The following is a 16,433-nucleotide window of genomic DNA, read 5'->3' on the forward strand; positions in this document are numbered from 1 at the left end:
AGCAAGTCAGAACAAGAGGATGAGCCGGGAACAGAGTGCACCAGAAATGCACCAGAGCTCAGGAAGACCTTGTTCATAATGTAAAGCTCAACTTGGCACAGAGAGCCCTCTTATACTCTTTCCTGCCCTCGGGGATCCAATAGCCAAACTGGACCGGTAGAGTCCATCCCCAGCTTGGAGAAACGTCCCTGAAGTTCAACGGTTCACCACACAGTGGAGCTGTACATATACCCAGCAGCACCTGGCAACAAATTTGGCAAGTCCTGTAGGCACAGGAAAAGCTCCACAGTCAGTGAAAAGCCAGGTGGAAAAGCTTTCCTATAAGCAGCACCTGCAGCAGGGAGGAGAGGGAGTGACATTGATGACTGAGAAATGAGTATGTATGAGAGATGCAGGAGGGGAGGGGAGGGACAGGAAATAGAGGCACAGGGAGTATGCTTTGGGAGAGAGCTGAAGAACACAGGAAGCGCCCTGCTGGATCAGGTCACAGGTCTATGTAGTTCAGAATTCTATTTCCCCCAGTTGCCAGCCTCTTGAACCTGAGCACAATAGCTTTCTCCTGCTGTTGGTCTCCAGCTTCAGATATTGATACTCAAAAGCAGACTGTCTCTGATTCTGGAGCAGTGGCGTACCATGGTGCAAAATTGTTAGGGACGCAAAATTTCAGCATCTGGTACTGCCGCAATACTGCTGTACACTTCCGTTGCTGGGCTCCACTGAAAACGGCTTCTCCATGTGAACCAGGAAGTGACCTCTCCAGAAAATGAATGACTCTTCTTTTCTTATCTCTGCAGCTGCAATCTTTTGGGTGTTGCGGACACTGTTAGGCAGTTGAATGCACATGAATACTCCATCCGTTTCCCTCCGCCACCTCTCTGCATGACCCTGGACCCTGGCAACCCCAGCTACGCCACTGTCCTGGAGCCAACATATAGCCATCTTGACCTTTAGCCATTATCCTTATTCTCCAAGAATCAGTCTAATTTTAAAGCAGCTGAAGTTGGCATTGGTCACCACACCAAACTAGGCAGTGAAATGCATAGTTTTAGCTATGTGCTGTATAAAGACTCGCTGGGTCCTGAATTTTCCAGCTTTCAACTTCATGGAGCAATCTGCAGGTTCTACTATTACAGGAAGGGGAGAAAAACTTCTCTCTGCCCATTTTCTTATAAACTTCTATTATTTCTTCTCCCCACCCTCACCTTCCTTCCTTCCTTTCTTCCATGGCCCATTGATTCAGCAGCTACTTTGGGGTGGAGAGGTGGGGTAGAGTTGTATGGGAAGAAATCTGCAAACACCAGCTGAAGCATGTAGGGCTGTATGCATGTGTGAACAGGCACCTGACCCATAGAGAGGTGCATTGCTAATGGCTTGGTACTTGGGGCTCATAATGGAAGGAGCCGACTGTTGAGAAGAAGGCACTGCTTTGCAGCCTGCCAATGGCAGGTCTGGGAATTGCATGGAGCCTGGAAGTGCTTCCTTGCTCACTCAATGGCAGGAGATGCGCTGAAGAGACCCATTAGGCAACACTCGGCTTGCTTGGCTTTACAGCTCAGCTGCTGAATAATTGAGCAGGAGCTCAGCAGGCCCACTAGGCCAGCAGCTCAGCAGCTGAATCGCAATAAAGGCAAATAATTCATCATTTGGCTTAATGAGATACTTCCCAAAGAGCCTCATAGACACCACGTGGCTATGCTCTACTAACACAGTCGGAGGCAGCATGCCTTTGAATACCAGTTGCCGGGAATCAAAAGTTAGTTGTTTTGCTCACATCCTGTTTGCAGGTTTCCATACCCTCCAACATTTCTCCGATGGAAATAGGAACGTCCCATTCCATAATGATAATTTTACTATTTATACCCCACATGTCTTATTGGGTTGCCCCAGCATTCTGGGCAGCTTCCAACATATATAGAAACATAATAAAACATTAACATTTTTTTAAAAAAACAAAAAACCTTCCCTATACAGGATTGACTTCAGATGGCTTGGGGGTTAGATAACTCCACACCTGTCAGGGGACTGCCATCGGAACAGGGAAGGGAGGCAGAGGGGCTGTTGGGATACAGGGAACCTCCGAAAATCTTGTGAAGCAGTTCCTCTTTCTGTGGTGGGGAAAGGCACACCTCCAGTGGGGAAGAGGGGAAGGGACCAGAGGATGCTGCTGGGAGCCCCAGTGCCGTACCTCATCAGTCTGAGGGTGGGGAAAGCCACACCTCCAGGGTAAAGGAGGGGAAAGTGCTAGAGGATGCTGCTGGGAGCCTCAGCTTCTTGCCAGGTCGGCCAGGAGGGAAACATGCCTCTTCCGTCACCCACCTTGCGCAGAGGGGTAAAACGCAAAGAAAGAAGGAAACGGCTGGGGGTGACTAAGTTCTTATGTTGGGGGAGGACCCAGAAGGGACCACTCCCAGATTCTGCTAGCGACTGAGGCAGACACGAACTTGTGGTTCTGCACTGTAAATAGTTTTGCACCAAATAAAACCTGTAAAAGACAGGTCAGAGTCCTGCATGATTACTCACGAGCAACCACAACGGCCATCTGACAATAGCCTCCAACATTTCCCCAATGAAAATGTTAGGGACATCCTAAGGAAAAGCGGGACATTCTAGGATCAAATCAGAAACTGGGATGGCTTCTCTAAATCAGGGACGTCCCTGGAAGATAGGGACACGTGGAAGGTCTGGGTTTCCCACAGGTGTCTGGCTGGCCACAGTGAAAACAGGGGCCTGGGCTAGATGGGGCCTTTGGCCTGATCCAACAGGGCTTTTCTAATGTTCTTAGTTTGGGCCTTGTTCACAGGCTCTTGCCGGAAGCAGTTCTACACTCTTTCCCCAAAGTTTCTGCCAGAGAGAGACAGATCAGGATCTGAATCACTTGGGTGTTCATCTACAGGCATCACAGAGACACGTGCCCACTGTGAAAAGGACACGTCCTCACTTATTGCCCTGGCATGACATAGATGGCACAGTCACAAGACTGCAGTCTATTGTCCCTGTGAAATCAATGAGAGACTCACTTGGGGTGTGTCACAGACTTGCAGGTCCTGTCCTAAGCAAAAATGTGGGTGTCACATTTTTGCTATCCTGCAGGGCTTTCTTTCTTTCTTTCTTTCTTTCTTTCTTTCTTTCTTTCTTTCTTGTATGTATACTCCCACATCCACTCCCTGCTACAAGGTAGGCTGGCAGCTACTATGATATCTGCTGAGCTGCTCTGCTGTCCAGGGATGAGTCTTGCATATTCTTTGCAAACGAACAGCAATTAGCAGCTGGCATTATCGCCTAAGCACCCATTTGGCTCCCTGCCAGGTTGAGGACTGCTGTTGTTGCTGCTTCTGGTACTTCCTAGGGGCTGTGCCTGGTGATTAAAGATGCATGACCACCGTGAAAGAGCAGTGATTACTGATGGTGGGCCAACACTGCTAACTACAATGTGAGTATACGGTGGGGGTGCTCAGTTGCACTGGTGTCATTTAATCACAGGCACTGAGCTAATGAAGCTGTGGTGCTGAGCTGTGGGAAAGAGTCTGTAAAGGAGAGGTACCAGTTAGCACAGTGAGTTTCTCCCCCTACTGAAGTACAGTTGCTGTTTTGGATGGGGCCACCTTCACAGATCCTGCCACTGCTCAGTTTCTAGCAGAGATCTACATGAAGATTGCCACAAATTCTAATGTGTTTTTGTTTTTTTAGTACCAGGCAGCACATTACATGTAAATGTGGACATACATTCTAAGTGCAGTAGAAGCTACTCTTCCCCAAAATGTAGCAATTCTGTGTTCAAGTCATTCTTACCACATTTTATTCCTGCATTGCAGGGGGTTGAAATAGATGACCCTTGGGGTCCTTTCCAACTCTAAAAAAAAAGAAAAAGGTAAAGGACCCCTGGATGGTTAAGTCCAGTCAAAGGTGACTATGGGGTTGCGGCGTTCATCACGCTTTCTTTTTTTTTATTTTAAATAATATTTATTAAGATTTTGGAAATTACAAAAAGAAAAAAGAAAGGTTAAACATAGAAAAACAGAAACAGAAACAAAAACACTACATAAAACATTAAATTAACAAAACAAAACAATTAAAAACACATCCAATATTTTCAATCTTAACTTTCATACACTTGTTTCATTGACTTCCTCAATGCCTCCCTTTTTGTATTCCACTTCAATTAACTATTTCAGCAAGTCCTTTCCATCTTCATCTATTTTCCATCTTATAGTTAATTTTAACATATTGTAACCTAGTTTTTTCCCCTTTTAATGCATTAACAATCTATCTATACCTAGTTCCTTCTAACATTTCTGCCAAAGCCATATAGCTTTATTCCACCTTTTTTCTAAAGCTCCTTAATTTTACAGTATTTCTGTAAATAATCTTTAAATTTTTTCCAATCTTCCTCCACCGACTCTTCTCCCTGGTCTCGGATTCTGCCAGTCATTTCCGCCAGTTCCATATAGTCCATCCACTTCATCTGCCATTCTTCCCGGGTGGGTAAATCTTGTGTCTTCCAGTACCTCGCGATGAGTATTCTTGCTGCTGTTGTCGCATACATAAAGAAAGTTCTATCCTTCTTTGGCACAAATTGGCCGACCATGCCCAGGAGAAAGGCCTCTGGTTTCTTCAGGAAGATATATTTAAATACCTTTTTCATTTCATTATAAATCATCTCCCAGAATGTCTTAATCCTTGGGCATGTCCACCAAAGGTGAAAGAATGTACCTTCAGTCTCATTACATTTCCAACATTTATTTTCAGGCAAGTGATAAATTTTTGCAAGCTTGACTGGTGTTATGTACCACCTGTAAATCATTTTCATTAAATTCTCTCTTAGGGCATTACATGCCGTAAATTTCATACCTGTGGTCCATAACTGTTCCCAGTCAGCCATCATAATGTTATGTCCAACATCTTGTGCCCATTTAATCATAGCAGATTTCACCATTTCGTCCTGAGTATTCCATTTCAACGTTCATCACGCTTTCAGGCCGAGGGATCTGGCGTTTGTCCACAGACAGCTTTCCTGGTCATGTGGCCAGCAGGACTAAACCTCTTCTGGCGCAACGGGACACCGTGACAGAAACCAGAGTGCGTGGAAACAGCATTTACCTTCCCACCACAGCAATACCTGTTTAGCTACTTGCACTGGCATGCTTTTGAACTGAGAGGTTGGCAGGAGCCAGGACAGAGCAACGGGAACTCACCCTGTCGTGGGGATTCGAACTACTGACCTTCCGAGCAGCAAGCCCAAGAGGCTCAGTGGTTTAGACCACAGTGCCTCTTGTGTCTACAGTTCTATGATTCTAGAGAATATGGGCATCTGTCTTCCATGCTGCTCCTGTGTGCAGGTTTTGGGCAGCAGGCACACAACGTCATTCTTGTCCACATGCCATCCCATATTATTTCCCCCATTTAATCCAGATATATGGAAAACCCATTAAGTAAAAAAACAAAAATAAAAAACCACCACCACCACGACTACCACACAGAGGAAGCAGTAAATAGAAATTTGGTCTGTGTTGGGGAGAGGGGGAATCTGGGGTGCAACTCTGATGGGGATGATGTGTGGATGCAGGAGCTGCATCAACAAAACACAATATGGAAGAGCCCCATGTCTGTCTTCACTTTGGATCACTGTGCACATGACATGCCACCAAGCCTTCATGCGGAAGTGGATGAGGCTTAATGGGAAGAGAGGGTACATTCAAAGTCTAGCAATCTTGAATTGTTGTCCAGGTTTCCTGGGTTTGTAATCTCTAAGCTTTCATTTGCTATGATCCCAACAGATAGTGAATTACAGCCATAACATGCTCTGAGCCTTCCAGATAAAACAGCATAAAGGCCTTATAAAGGTGCAAAGGGGGAACCTGCAACATAGATATTTTTTTTAAAAAAATCTGGGATCACTGTACATTTCCCTCATCTGTGTACAATTATGTTCTTATAACACACTGTTGCAAAGTAGAGCATGGAAGCAGGACATTTTGCAAAGGAAAATATATCTCTGACCATCTGAATTAAAAAAAGATTTTCAAAAACCAATCAAAACGTTTATGTGTTCTGTTGGGCGAAGTGGAATGTGATCTTTTTAATCTTTCGATCTAACCCATATCTGCATAGCCAATAAAAAAAAGTGGATTGAACTTTGTACTGATACACACCTTATATTATTATTGCAAGCTATGCAGCTAGATTTTTTTCTTACTAGTTTTTTTTTTTTTTGTTACAAGGAAATGAATCTTTAAAAGTTATGTATTCAGTAACTATTTTCTCCAGTTGTCAACAAGAACTGCAACTTTGCTCTCAGGTTTCAAATTCGAAACATTCAGATACATTTTTATTTTTTTATTTTTGCTGGTTGTTGCTGAAGACGGAAAACGTTTTAGAAATTCAGGGGAATTTCTGATCCAGCAGCAATTGTGAGATAGTCACTAAATATTACGGCGTTTTAAGGGGAAATCTTTTCGAAATAAGCTGTCAACTTGAAATATAGTGTGCTTGACCCTTTGCACACATGTGTACACACACACACACACACACACCCCTCACTTTCAAAACTGCATCTCCTCCTTCATGCCAAGTAGTAAATAAGTAAACAGAGAAAGGCCAGTGCTTATATACCTCTCTAGCTCATGATTCGTGCCTGGTAATTCCAGATGTATGGGAAATGTCTAGCGGTGAAGGAAATGCACACATTCAGAGGCTCTGTACACTTAATTATGACTACTCATGATCCAGGACTGAGGGTGTGCGTTAAGGGGGACAGTCTTAGCAAGTCCAGGCTCAAATTATACTTTGTTGTTGTTGTTTAGTCATTTAGTCGTGTCCAACTCTTCGTGACCCCATGGACCAGAGCACGCCAGGCACTCCTGTCTTCCACTGCCTCCCGCAGTTTGGTCAAACTCATGCTGGTAGCTTCGAGAACACTGTCCAACCATCTCGTCCTCTGTTGTCCCCTTCTCCTTGTGCCCTCCATCTTTCCCAACATCAGGGTCTTTTACAGGGAGTCTTTTCTTCTCATGAGGTGGCCAAAGTATTGGAGCCTCAGCTTCACGATCTGTCTTTCCAGTGAGCACTCAGGGCTGATTTCCTTAAGAATGGATAGGTTTGATCTTCTTGCAGTCCACGGGACTCTCAAGAGTCTCCTCCAGCACCATAATTCAAAAGCATCAATTCTTCAGCGATCAGCCTTCTTTATGGTCCAGCTCTCACTTCCATACATCACTACTGGGAAAACCATAGCTTTAACTATACAGACCTTTGTCGGCAAGGTGATGTCTCTGCTTTTTAAGATGCTGTCTAGGCAAATTATACTTTACCCATGAGTATTTATTTCCCAGCTGTCAAAGCTTACTCTAAACTCAGCAAGACACCCTGAGCAACAGATGGACATATAAGCCGACAGGACTTGTTGAAAGGGATTTCTGCATAGTCATACTGTGCATTTTCCTCCTCACACACCAAGAGTGGCACATAAGGAGGCTACTCACAGTGGCACAGTGAGGTTGAAATCCCTATGCTTATCAAATCAAGCACCAGGCAGCTATTTACATGTCTGGGTGCCGCACCAGCTACCTGAGACTGGCTCCATCTGATTCCATCTGATTAGTGAAAGGAGGGTAAGTTTTGTGTTTTTTGGAGGCATTCAGTGGGAATTGTTTATATACATTTAATCAAATCACCACATATACATTCAACCTTACCCCCACCCCACCCTGTCTGCAATAGGCTAGAAATTTACAAAGCATTAGTGTCCTGATGGGCTCAGACTCATCAGAAATACTTCATAGCTCCACAGAGCAAGGAGCTTTGATGCCCTTTCTAATGGAAGCTGTGTGACATTTAAGGCACATGGGACTATCTGTGTATACCATTAGGCTGCTCTCTCCCTACACTTGTTCCTTTCCCATGCAGTAACCCGTCTGAAAAGGGAGTTAACCAAATGTTGGTACGTGCTCCTAGTCCTTACATCTAATGCTATAGGATGATATCCATGGATGTTAAGCACATTCCATGCAAGGCAAGAAGGGAAACTCTGTACACGTAATGAATGACCCTAGTCCAGAGACAGTGATACTCATATATTTCGGTGAAGTTAAGTGCCACCGACTTTCTTTGAATCGGGCCCCTTCTCTATACGTCGTTGTAACTGAGAGTCTCTGGTAATATGTGAAGAGCTGAAATGCTCAGTATAAATGCTGATACTACATGTACAGGTAGTATAACTGGAAAATCCATCCCACTTCCCCAATTTTTATGGGGAGCAAATGGGCCATAAAACAGGTTTGCTTAAGGCCTCAGTATTGCTGCCTGCCCTGTATTTATATTCTATTATTATTCATATCCTGTGGGATCACAGGGAGGTAAAGAAGGGACTGCTAGATTCAGTTTGGGACAGGGTTCTTGTGCATCTAGAAGGGGGAATTTTGGCAAAGCCACATCTCATTTTATAGGATTACTATTCTGAGGGCTGCTTTACACTTAAAGGATTCCTACACAGACATCACTTGTGTGCAGGAAAGCGGCACATTCGGTGCATATACACTAACATGCAGTCTATTTTGTCACCTCTATTCATAGCTGTGTCTGCAGTGGCTTTGGACGTTATTGGATTTTTCTTGTACACAAAAATTCACCTTACTTTTCCGGAATCTCCAGTCTTAGCATGGCTCGGAAGCTTGCACCTATATCTTTAAAAAGGAATTAAAACAGCCACTGACCCAAGACAGGAAAACCCCTTCACGATATTGTAGGGTCTCATCTGATCTGCGGTTCGAGTTCTAGCTTCAAGGCTTCCTTCCCTTCCCATACAAAGCTAATATTTACTTTTCAGAAAACGATCAAAATCGAAAGCACCTATTTCACGAGGCCATAAAAATGTACAACAACTGGCTTGGGCCCAGCACGGATGTGTGTGTTTGCACTGGACGTGGTACACCAGACATTTGTTTGAGCATGGCAGCCGGGTAGATTACCAGAAAATGTGCCCACAAAGCCTATTCATCTCCACATGCTTGCTTGGGTCTTGGAGCACTGAGGCCTACTCATTCCCCTAAACAGTTGCCTTTTCTACTACCAGACACACCTGCTTTTGTTCATGTGCTGTTCCATGTTCCAAGATAAAAGAATCCCTTTCCCCTTTCAAAATCTCTAGGCAATACCAGACTTGGCATCAACATGTAGAACCCTGGGCTACAGCTTGGAAACGTTTTTCCTGGTGTTCTGAGCAGTACTGAGCAGCTGGGTCCAGGAGCCACAATGCCTCTAATTAATTTCCCACAATGCCTCTAACATCCCACAATGCCTCTAACAATGCCTCTAACATAACATTTCTGAGGCATTGGGCAGATTTAAAATTCCAACTACCCAGGCCTGTACAGAGCACTGCTGTCTGGCTCAGACACTGCTGCCACATACATCCACTAATGCCCACTGCCATGGGAGGAACTCCGTAGCAGGGCAAATCACTGTAGGCCTTCAACAAAACTCCCATTTGGACTAGTTTGGATCCTCACCAATGCATTGCAAGCCCTTTAGGTCTTTCTAACTAAGACAATTTCACCTCTCATTTGTCCCACACCAAACCTGGGAAGTAAGAACGAGCTAACCTTTCTATCTCCATGAAACCAAGCGTTTTCGAGGACAGCTGAGATCTTAACTAAAGCCAGAATCTGCACTGTTAGCCAAGATGTTAGCTTCTCCCCACTTTCTGGAGAGGGTTTTGCTTTAAAAAACATTTGAGAAGCTATTTGTGCTGAGTTGCCATCCGGCTAGTGTAGAAACCGCCGGGTTCCCGCTCAGGCTGGCGGGGTTTTATTTCAAGGCACGCTGTTACCAGTTAGGATGACCAGGCAGATCGTAAGGACCAGGAATGCTGTGTGGCAGGTTGTGCAGCCAGCCAGCTAGAGAAATCAGTGTGCAAGATGCTGTAGTGCCCTGTTTTGCTTCATTTTCTTCTAAATGTCTGCAGGGCAGGAAGCCAAACAAGGAAGAGCAGTCCTGGCCAAAGGTGATAACCCCCAATCTGAGAGGAAATCAGCCAACAAAAGAGAATGGCCCTGGCAGGATCACTGGCAGCGGTTGGGGAAGCAGGGTCTCCATCTTCTAGCAGCCTTCAGTTTCATAATATGCTACCTTCTGCATGCACCCGAGCAAAGCACGCATCAAAACGACATGGGCTTGCTTGGCACGATCTCCTCCCAGCCTACGAGCACTCTAGCATCATGAAATGTTGCACTGCACAGCTTCCTGGAATTACAGGCATCTACGAAGCCATTGGGACACAGGTGGCGCTGTGGGTAAAACCTCAGCACCTAGGACTTGTAAGGTCGGCGGTTCGAATCCCTGCGGCGGGGTGAGCTCCCGTCGTTCGGTCCCAGCTGCTGCCCACCTAGCAGTTCGAAAGCACCCTTAAGTGCAAGTAGATAAATAGGTACCGCTTTATAGCAGAAAGGTAAACGGCATTTCCGTGTGCTGCGCTGGTGCAGGCTCACCAGAGCAGCTTCGTCACGCTGGCCACGTGACCCGGAAGTGTCTTCGGACAGCGCTGGCCCCCGGCCTCTTAAGCGAGATGGGCGCGCAATCCCAGAGTCGGTCACGACTGGCCCATATGGGCAGGGGTACCTTTACCTTTACTTCACGAAGCCATTATCAATGTGCAAAATGATTAAGCTCTGTATAAACTGTTCCACCAGTTTCAACTGTATAGATTCATGCAAATACAGCACCAATCATATCTGCATGCACGTATGGTTCTCCTGCGGTTCTAGTCAACTTTTAAAATCAAAGTCCACATGTTACTCAAGGACACAGTGTTTCTTGGTGATTGCAATGAGTAAAATCAGGGCACCAAATAGCTGTGCAAAGCAAAGGCTTAGAGTGAGATGTTGGTGTAATGTTCAGACTGTACACATTCAACCCAATAAGGTGCAGAGCTTCAGACAAGGAGTCTCTGAATGCACAGGACTCAGCATAGCCTAGTTTTCCTGGAGGAATCCTGTGATTTCCAAATGTAGGCTGGCATGAGTGTCCATATTCGCTGCGTCTTCCCTTCATTCTCCTGGGATAATCCATGGTATATCAGCTTTTAAGTGCACTGGGAACAAAAACACAAAAGAAGAATAGTTGCATTCAATCCATTGCTGAATGAAAGTGGTATCTGGGTATGTTCCAACTCATTCCTGTTTCTGCCCTTCCTTGCTCAGGGAAAAGGCTGCACAGCTAATGAAGCTGAACCTGCATCTTTCTGCATCTTGTCACATCTGCACAGGAGATAGATGTTTTATATAAATAATGGATTTTAAGAAATCCATTATTTCTTTAAATCCTGTAAATAATGGGCTTTTGGGGAAAGGGTTCAATTAGTAATCAGGATGCTTTGGCTTTACCACCAACCCCCACAATTAAAATTTGAAACCACATGCGTTCCTACCAAAGACATGTTTCTGAAACGGTTTTGCAAAGATAAGATGGCATGTTATAGCAAAGGCGAATGTGGGATCATTTCGCAAGGGCTTTTACTGTACCAGCCAGTGTAGTTTGAGAAGCATTCTGGCCGCATGCATTATCAGTTTCATTTTGTTATGCATGCCTGGAAGTTCTCCATCCTTGGAGTGATTGGAGCTGAAGCCCTATAATAGTCATCTGGGAGTCTGATTGAATTGAATAGGACCTACATCTAATAGGATTGTGCTCTGAGATATGCATGAAACACATTCCATATTCTGGAGGATCAGAGTGAGTTTTGTGCCACCTGCCATGGCTGCGCCATCTTATAAAGCCTAATAAAGAATAATTACAAGCCATGTATCTGGCAGCTGCCCCATCAAGGAAGCTTGTGGCTCCAGAAACTTTATGGTCCACAGTTAATGATTAAACACAGCAGGCCATAGTGCCAGGCTGGTCACTTTATAACTTGCCCGGTTACTTCTCCCTGTTGTAGAGAGACAGATGTTCACTTGCTCTTGCTGCTAGTCTGGGCACGATGCCAGGGAAATGCCTGGAATAATGGCATACACAGAGAACTCTCTCCTAGCAGACACCCATATATTTGTTGCTGGCGATACGGCATCGCAGTCAGTGTGAGACAGGGAGCAGCAACTAGAAAATGGAAGAATTGGAGGACTTAGAATGCAAGGAATAATTGGAACTGCAAGGACATGAGGAGCTGTGGTCAGGATTCAGGATTTGTTAAAACAAATGTACAGCTGCTGGGGGACAAGCCAAAACTGGGAGGGGTCAAAACTATTATTTGACCATCCAGGATTAAGTCTGGATCAAGGAGCGTCCCTGAGCTGTGAACCTGATTTTAATTTAGGGAGAATGGAATCTACTTCAAAGCAGATTGTGCAGTTTCTCCTGCGGCACCAAAACCCCTGATTGTGCCCCATTTCTATTAGCATCTAATAAAATGCATGCTATTGTTAAAGCAGTTATGAGATGCCAGAAATATTCCCTGTATGTTTTGTTTTCCTGAAGACATGACAAGAGACATAGCCGAGATAGATGAAGTGGAGCTTTAATTTGGGGCTTTGGTTTCGCTAGAGCAGACAACAGAATTCTCTGACTAGATAATGTAAGAAAAACCCCATACCCACCTTACCAAATGCAACAAACAAAATAAATGATGTTTCATCTCTGTGGGAAGCTTGACACGACAACTGAATTATCTATTGGGCTTTTAAAGTAGCTGACTGTCTCTTCTGCGTTTGAGACTGTAGTCCTGCTCTAAGACACATATTTCATTTTTGCCCTTTTGTACGCAAACGTGGATATTTTTGAAATAAAGCTTTTCAGACAGAAACACCAGCACCCAAGGATTGTGTGTGTGTGTGTGTGTGTGTGTGTGTTTAAATTCTGCTAACAAGATAGGCAAACATAATGAGCAACACCCCCCCTCAAAATGATAGCCAAAACACAGGAACTGGACACCATGCTGAGAACAGATGTGAAACAGTAAAAAATGGAACAGACACAACTGATCACATTCCCACCATGCCAGCCGTTATTATCTGCCCTTTCTCTAATTTTCAAAGTAACATGAACTGTACACAACAGGCCAGTATATTCTATAATGTGCCATGCAATCCTATGCAGGACCAAGTCCTCCTCCTAAGTTCAGTGGCAAGTGGGTACAGGATTGCAGCCTTAATGTGGCAATTATCAGAAGCTGGCTTCTATGACACCAGCGATATTAACCATCATAAGGACTTGCTTATCTGTGACACTTTTAAGGAGATGTAGTTTGAGTTTAGTGACTTAAGTCACAATGGGGTGTGTGCAGATGGACCCTGACGTACCATTCATTCTCTAGAATTCTGTGATCTCACACACACACACATTGCTTAACCACTATTTCCTTGAAGTAACATCATTCTCTGGAATTCTTTGACCTCACACACACCGCACCACCCTTACACATTCATAATTCTGCTAATGTGATGTAACATCTTTTTAAATCACTCGGCTCAAATGTATTTCTCTCAAAGCACAAATGTTGGAAAATTCAGATTATTTATCTGCCTAAAACAGAAAAACAACACTCTTGGTGCATACCTTGCTGTGGGGATGGGTGGGCACTGACTCTTGTCGCTTTATCATTTCCTTCTACTCTCCAGGGAAAATTTCAGATGCCTCCAGGAGGTGAAACGTTCTTCTCTGTAGTTTGACAGTGCCACCTGCACGTTCCTCTGGTTGTAGATCGACTCAAACAGCTAGTTCTTTAAGGGAGACTTCAATGTTGAGCGAATACCAGAAAGCCCAGAATACGAGACTAAATGCCAACAGCAGGGCTCCCGAGTAAACAAAGAAATCCCAAGAGCTCAAAAGGCCAAAAATCCCTAGAAGCAGGAGGACCAATCCAGCCACATCACAGACGAGAGCCAAAACTAATATGAAATAACACCGGCCCACGTATAGGGCAAGGATCGTGGCCAAATTCTTCTTCATGGGGCGCTATCAGCCAAAAGGCAGGCTGAGCTTTGGAAGCCTGTCTTATTGTCATGCTACCTGCCCAAACATCCAGGCTGCCTTGCCATCAGAAGGAAGTATAAATGTCAGAGCACACCTCTGAGGACACTAAGCAGGTAGACCAGGTGAGCCTTTAACTCCTTCCTGCCCTGTCACTGTCACCCTAGCAGTGACACACTTTTGCCTGCAAGATGCCACACCACATGGATCTCTCCACCTGGGCTTTGGTCCCCTTGGGGAACTTTTCTTTTTGTACTCGGAAAAACTAGTAAGGGCTAACTAGCCCATGTCTATTATTTTTTATTTAAATCTGACATTTTATAGTCGTATAGCTTCTACAGCACTTTGAAATCAAGCCCCACACTTCCTAGACCAAGGGGGTTGTTCTGTTAAACCAGGAAAACTACAACTAAACATTATTTTAAAATGTGTCAGTAAGATCATTCAGCGTAAAGTTATGTGTTTTTAGATAGCCACAGTAAGTGTCCTTTTAATGCCAAGCTGAGGCACAGGCATGGCAAACCCATAAAATATCTGGGTGTGGTCTTTACTACAAACTTTAAATTATTATAAAAACTTAATTACACAGCACTTACAAAAAATAAAATAAAATAAAACTACAAAGATGGAGCAAGATGAATATAGCATAGCTTGAGAAATACCAGTTCCATAAATATGAATATTTTACCATGTTAAACTTACCTTTTCCTGGTAGCTAACCTATTCCTATCACGACGGAAGCACTCCAAAATTGGCAGGAACTTATTAACGTATTTATGCATGGTGGTAAAAGGTCAATATTTTTAAAAAATCAAACTATCTGAAGACAGAGGGCTAGGAATACCTCACTTTTAATGACACCTTGACATTTTTTTAATGTCATGCAGCATGTGCCTTCATTTGTAGGGATTCAGGCAAACAGCAGGGACAAATGGAACGCACTGATGAAGAACATGTGTCTCTTTAAGCCATACTATAAAAAAAACAGCTTGGTCTCTAACCCTTTCTTGAAACATGCTCTGCAGGTATGGCAAGCGTAGAATAAAATCTACTGTACAATCACTATTAGCCCCTATAATTGTCCATCCTTTGTTCTGTGGAACTGATAAAATTCTGTAATGTAAACACTGGGAGTCTTAAATGCCTCTGTAGGATGAGCTACCTATCCAGTGGGTTAACCTCATCCTCAAACTGAAAAAAGAGTAAAAAAACCCAAACCCACCATGGTTTGAACTGCATCAAATTTTACGTTTCAGCAATAATGCCCTTAACTGAAATGGAAAATTCATTAACAGAATATTCTTCAAGTCTAAAAAACATCAACCCCAGTTTCTTCTATCTACAGGATATTTATAAATTTAATATCACAACTCAAAATGATTCTGTTTTTTCTTTTAAAAAAGTTTTTCTTAACAGATTTAAATACAACCCTTTCAGATGCATAGTGGAATACTCCGTGGAGTAAAAAGGCACTGAAATCTGTTTCTGCAGGCATCTGTGGAAACACTCTGAAAGTGAGTTATAGATAGAACCTTACACCTGTCTTATTGAGCAGCACCAACAAAATACTGAGCAAACAATGCTGGAGAGGCTGTACTAACCTTTTTGTTATGTACTGAAGTTCTCACCCTGGGCCAGCAGGGGGATTCTGTAGATAATTTTCACTCAGGTCCACATATGCAAATAGGGGATTGAAAGTGACGTTCAGTGATTGGATAGTTACAGAAAGTGGTTACTGTTGCGCTGTAGTGGAGCTCTATATAAGCAGGCCGGCTGAACCCTTCAGTTCAGTTCAGTTCTGGCCTGTGAATAAACAAGAACTGTTTGAAGAATCGCTGTGTCATCTGATATGTTCACCCACAACTTAACACTTTTGTCACATGTGGCAGAATTGGTCTGAAATTAATCAATTTTGGCAAAAAGTATTTGAAGGCACTGGCAAAATAGTAGGATGTAAGCTTCCATGTTCTCCCCTCAGTTGGTTTTGTTATCCCTGTTTGATAATCAAAATGTTGGTATTCCTTACAAGGACTTAGTAATATTTTCAGTTGTGTCAGCTCATCAGCTGATAAGTAAACTGGTTCAGGATTAACATTATCTAATTGGTACACAAACTTTTGGCAAATTGCTTTAGCCAAAAAGTAAATCGGGAGACTGAATGCTGAAAGGGAAAAGGGTGGGGTGATGACTTTGACAATGATTGGTTTTGTTTTATTACGTATGTTAACAGATCTAGCCATTCTGTGATTCTTCAACCAACGTATGGCGACACTCTTTAAATTAATATACCACACTTCATAGTGAATACTGTTGCAGCTGGTGTACTGTGATTCTGCTTTACATAAGTAAGTGCTCATCTACCCTTCTGCTTGTCTGAGTGGTTTTCTGCTTGTTCTATGCTTTCTAGGGATGGGTCCACCCCCGGGTGCAGGGCATGTGTGCTGCCCCAGGTGCCCGATCGGCTTGCTCTGCCACAG

The 16,433-nt window shown here is 43.8% G+C and overlaps 1 protein-coding gene across 1 annotated transcript; it reads right to left on the reverse strand.

Moving 5' to 3' along the window:
- Nucleotides 1-13,034: 13,034 nt before the first annotated feature.
- On the reverse strand, nucleotides 13,035-13,999 carry TMEM238L (transmembrane protein 238 like). The gene has a single exon (XM_081848620.1). The coding sequence runs from the start codon at nucleotides 13,933-13,935 to the stop codon at nucleotides 13,693-13,695; it is 243 nt and encodes an 80-aa protein (XP_081704746.1). The 5' UTR covers nucleotides 13,936-13,999; the 3' UTR covers nucleotides 13,035-13,692.
- Between the last annotated feature and the right edge of the window lie 2,434 nt (nucleotides 14,000-16,433).

The sequence above is a fragment of the Podarcis erhardii genome, assembly GCF_964252035.2.
Source record: "Podarcis erhardii genome assembly, chromosome: 2".
Classification (NCBI taxonomy): domain Eukaryota; kingdom Metazoa; phylum Chordata; class Lepidosauria; order Squamata; family Lacertidae; genus Podarcis; species Podarcis erhardii.

Coding starts and splice junctions, on each gene's coding strand:
- TMEM238L (XM_081848620.1), bottom strand. CDS start 13,935: ATGAAGAAGAATTTGGCCACGATCCTTGCCCTATACGTGGGCCGGTGT.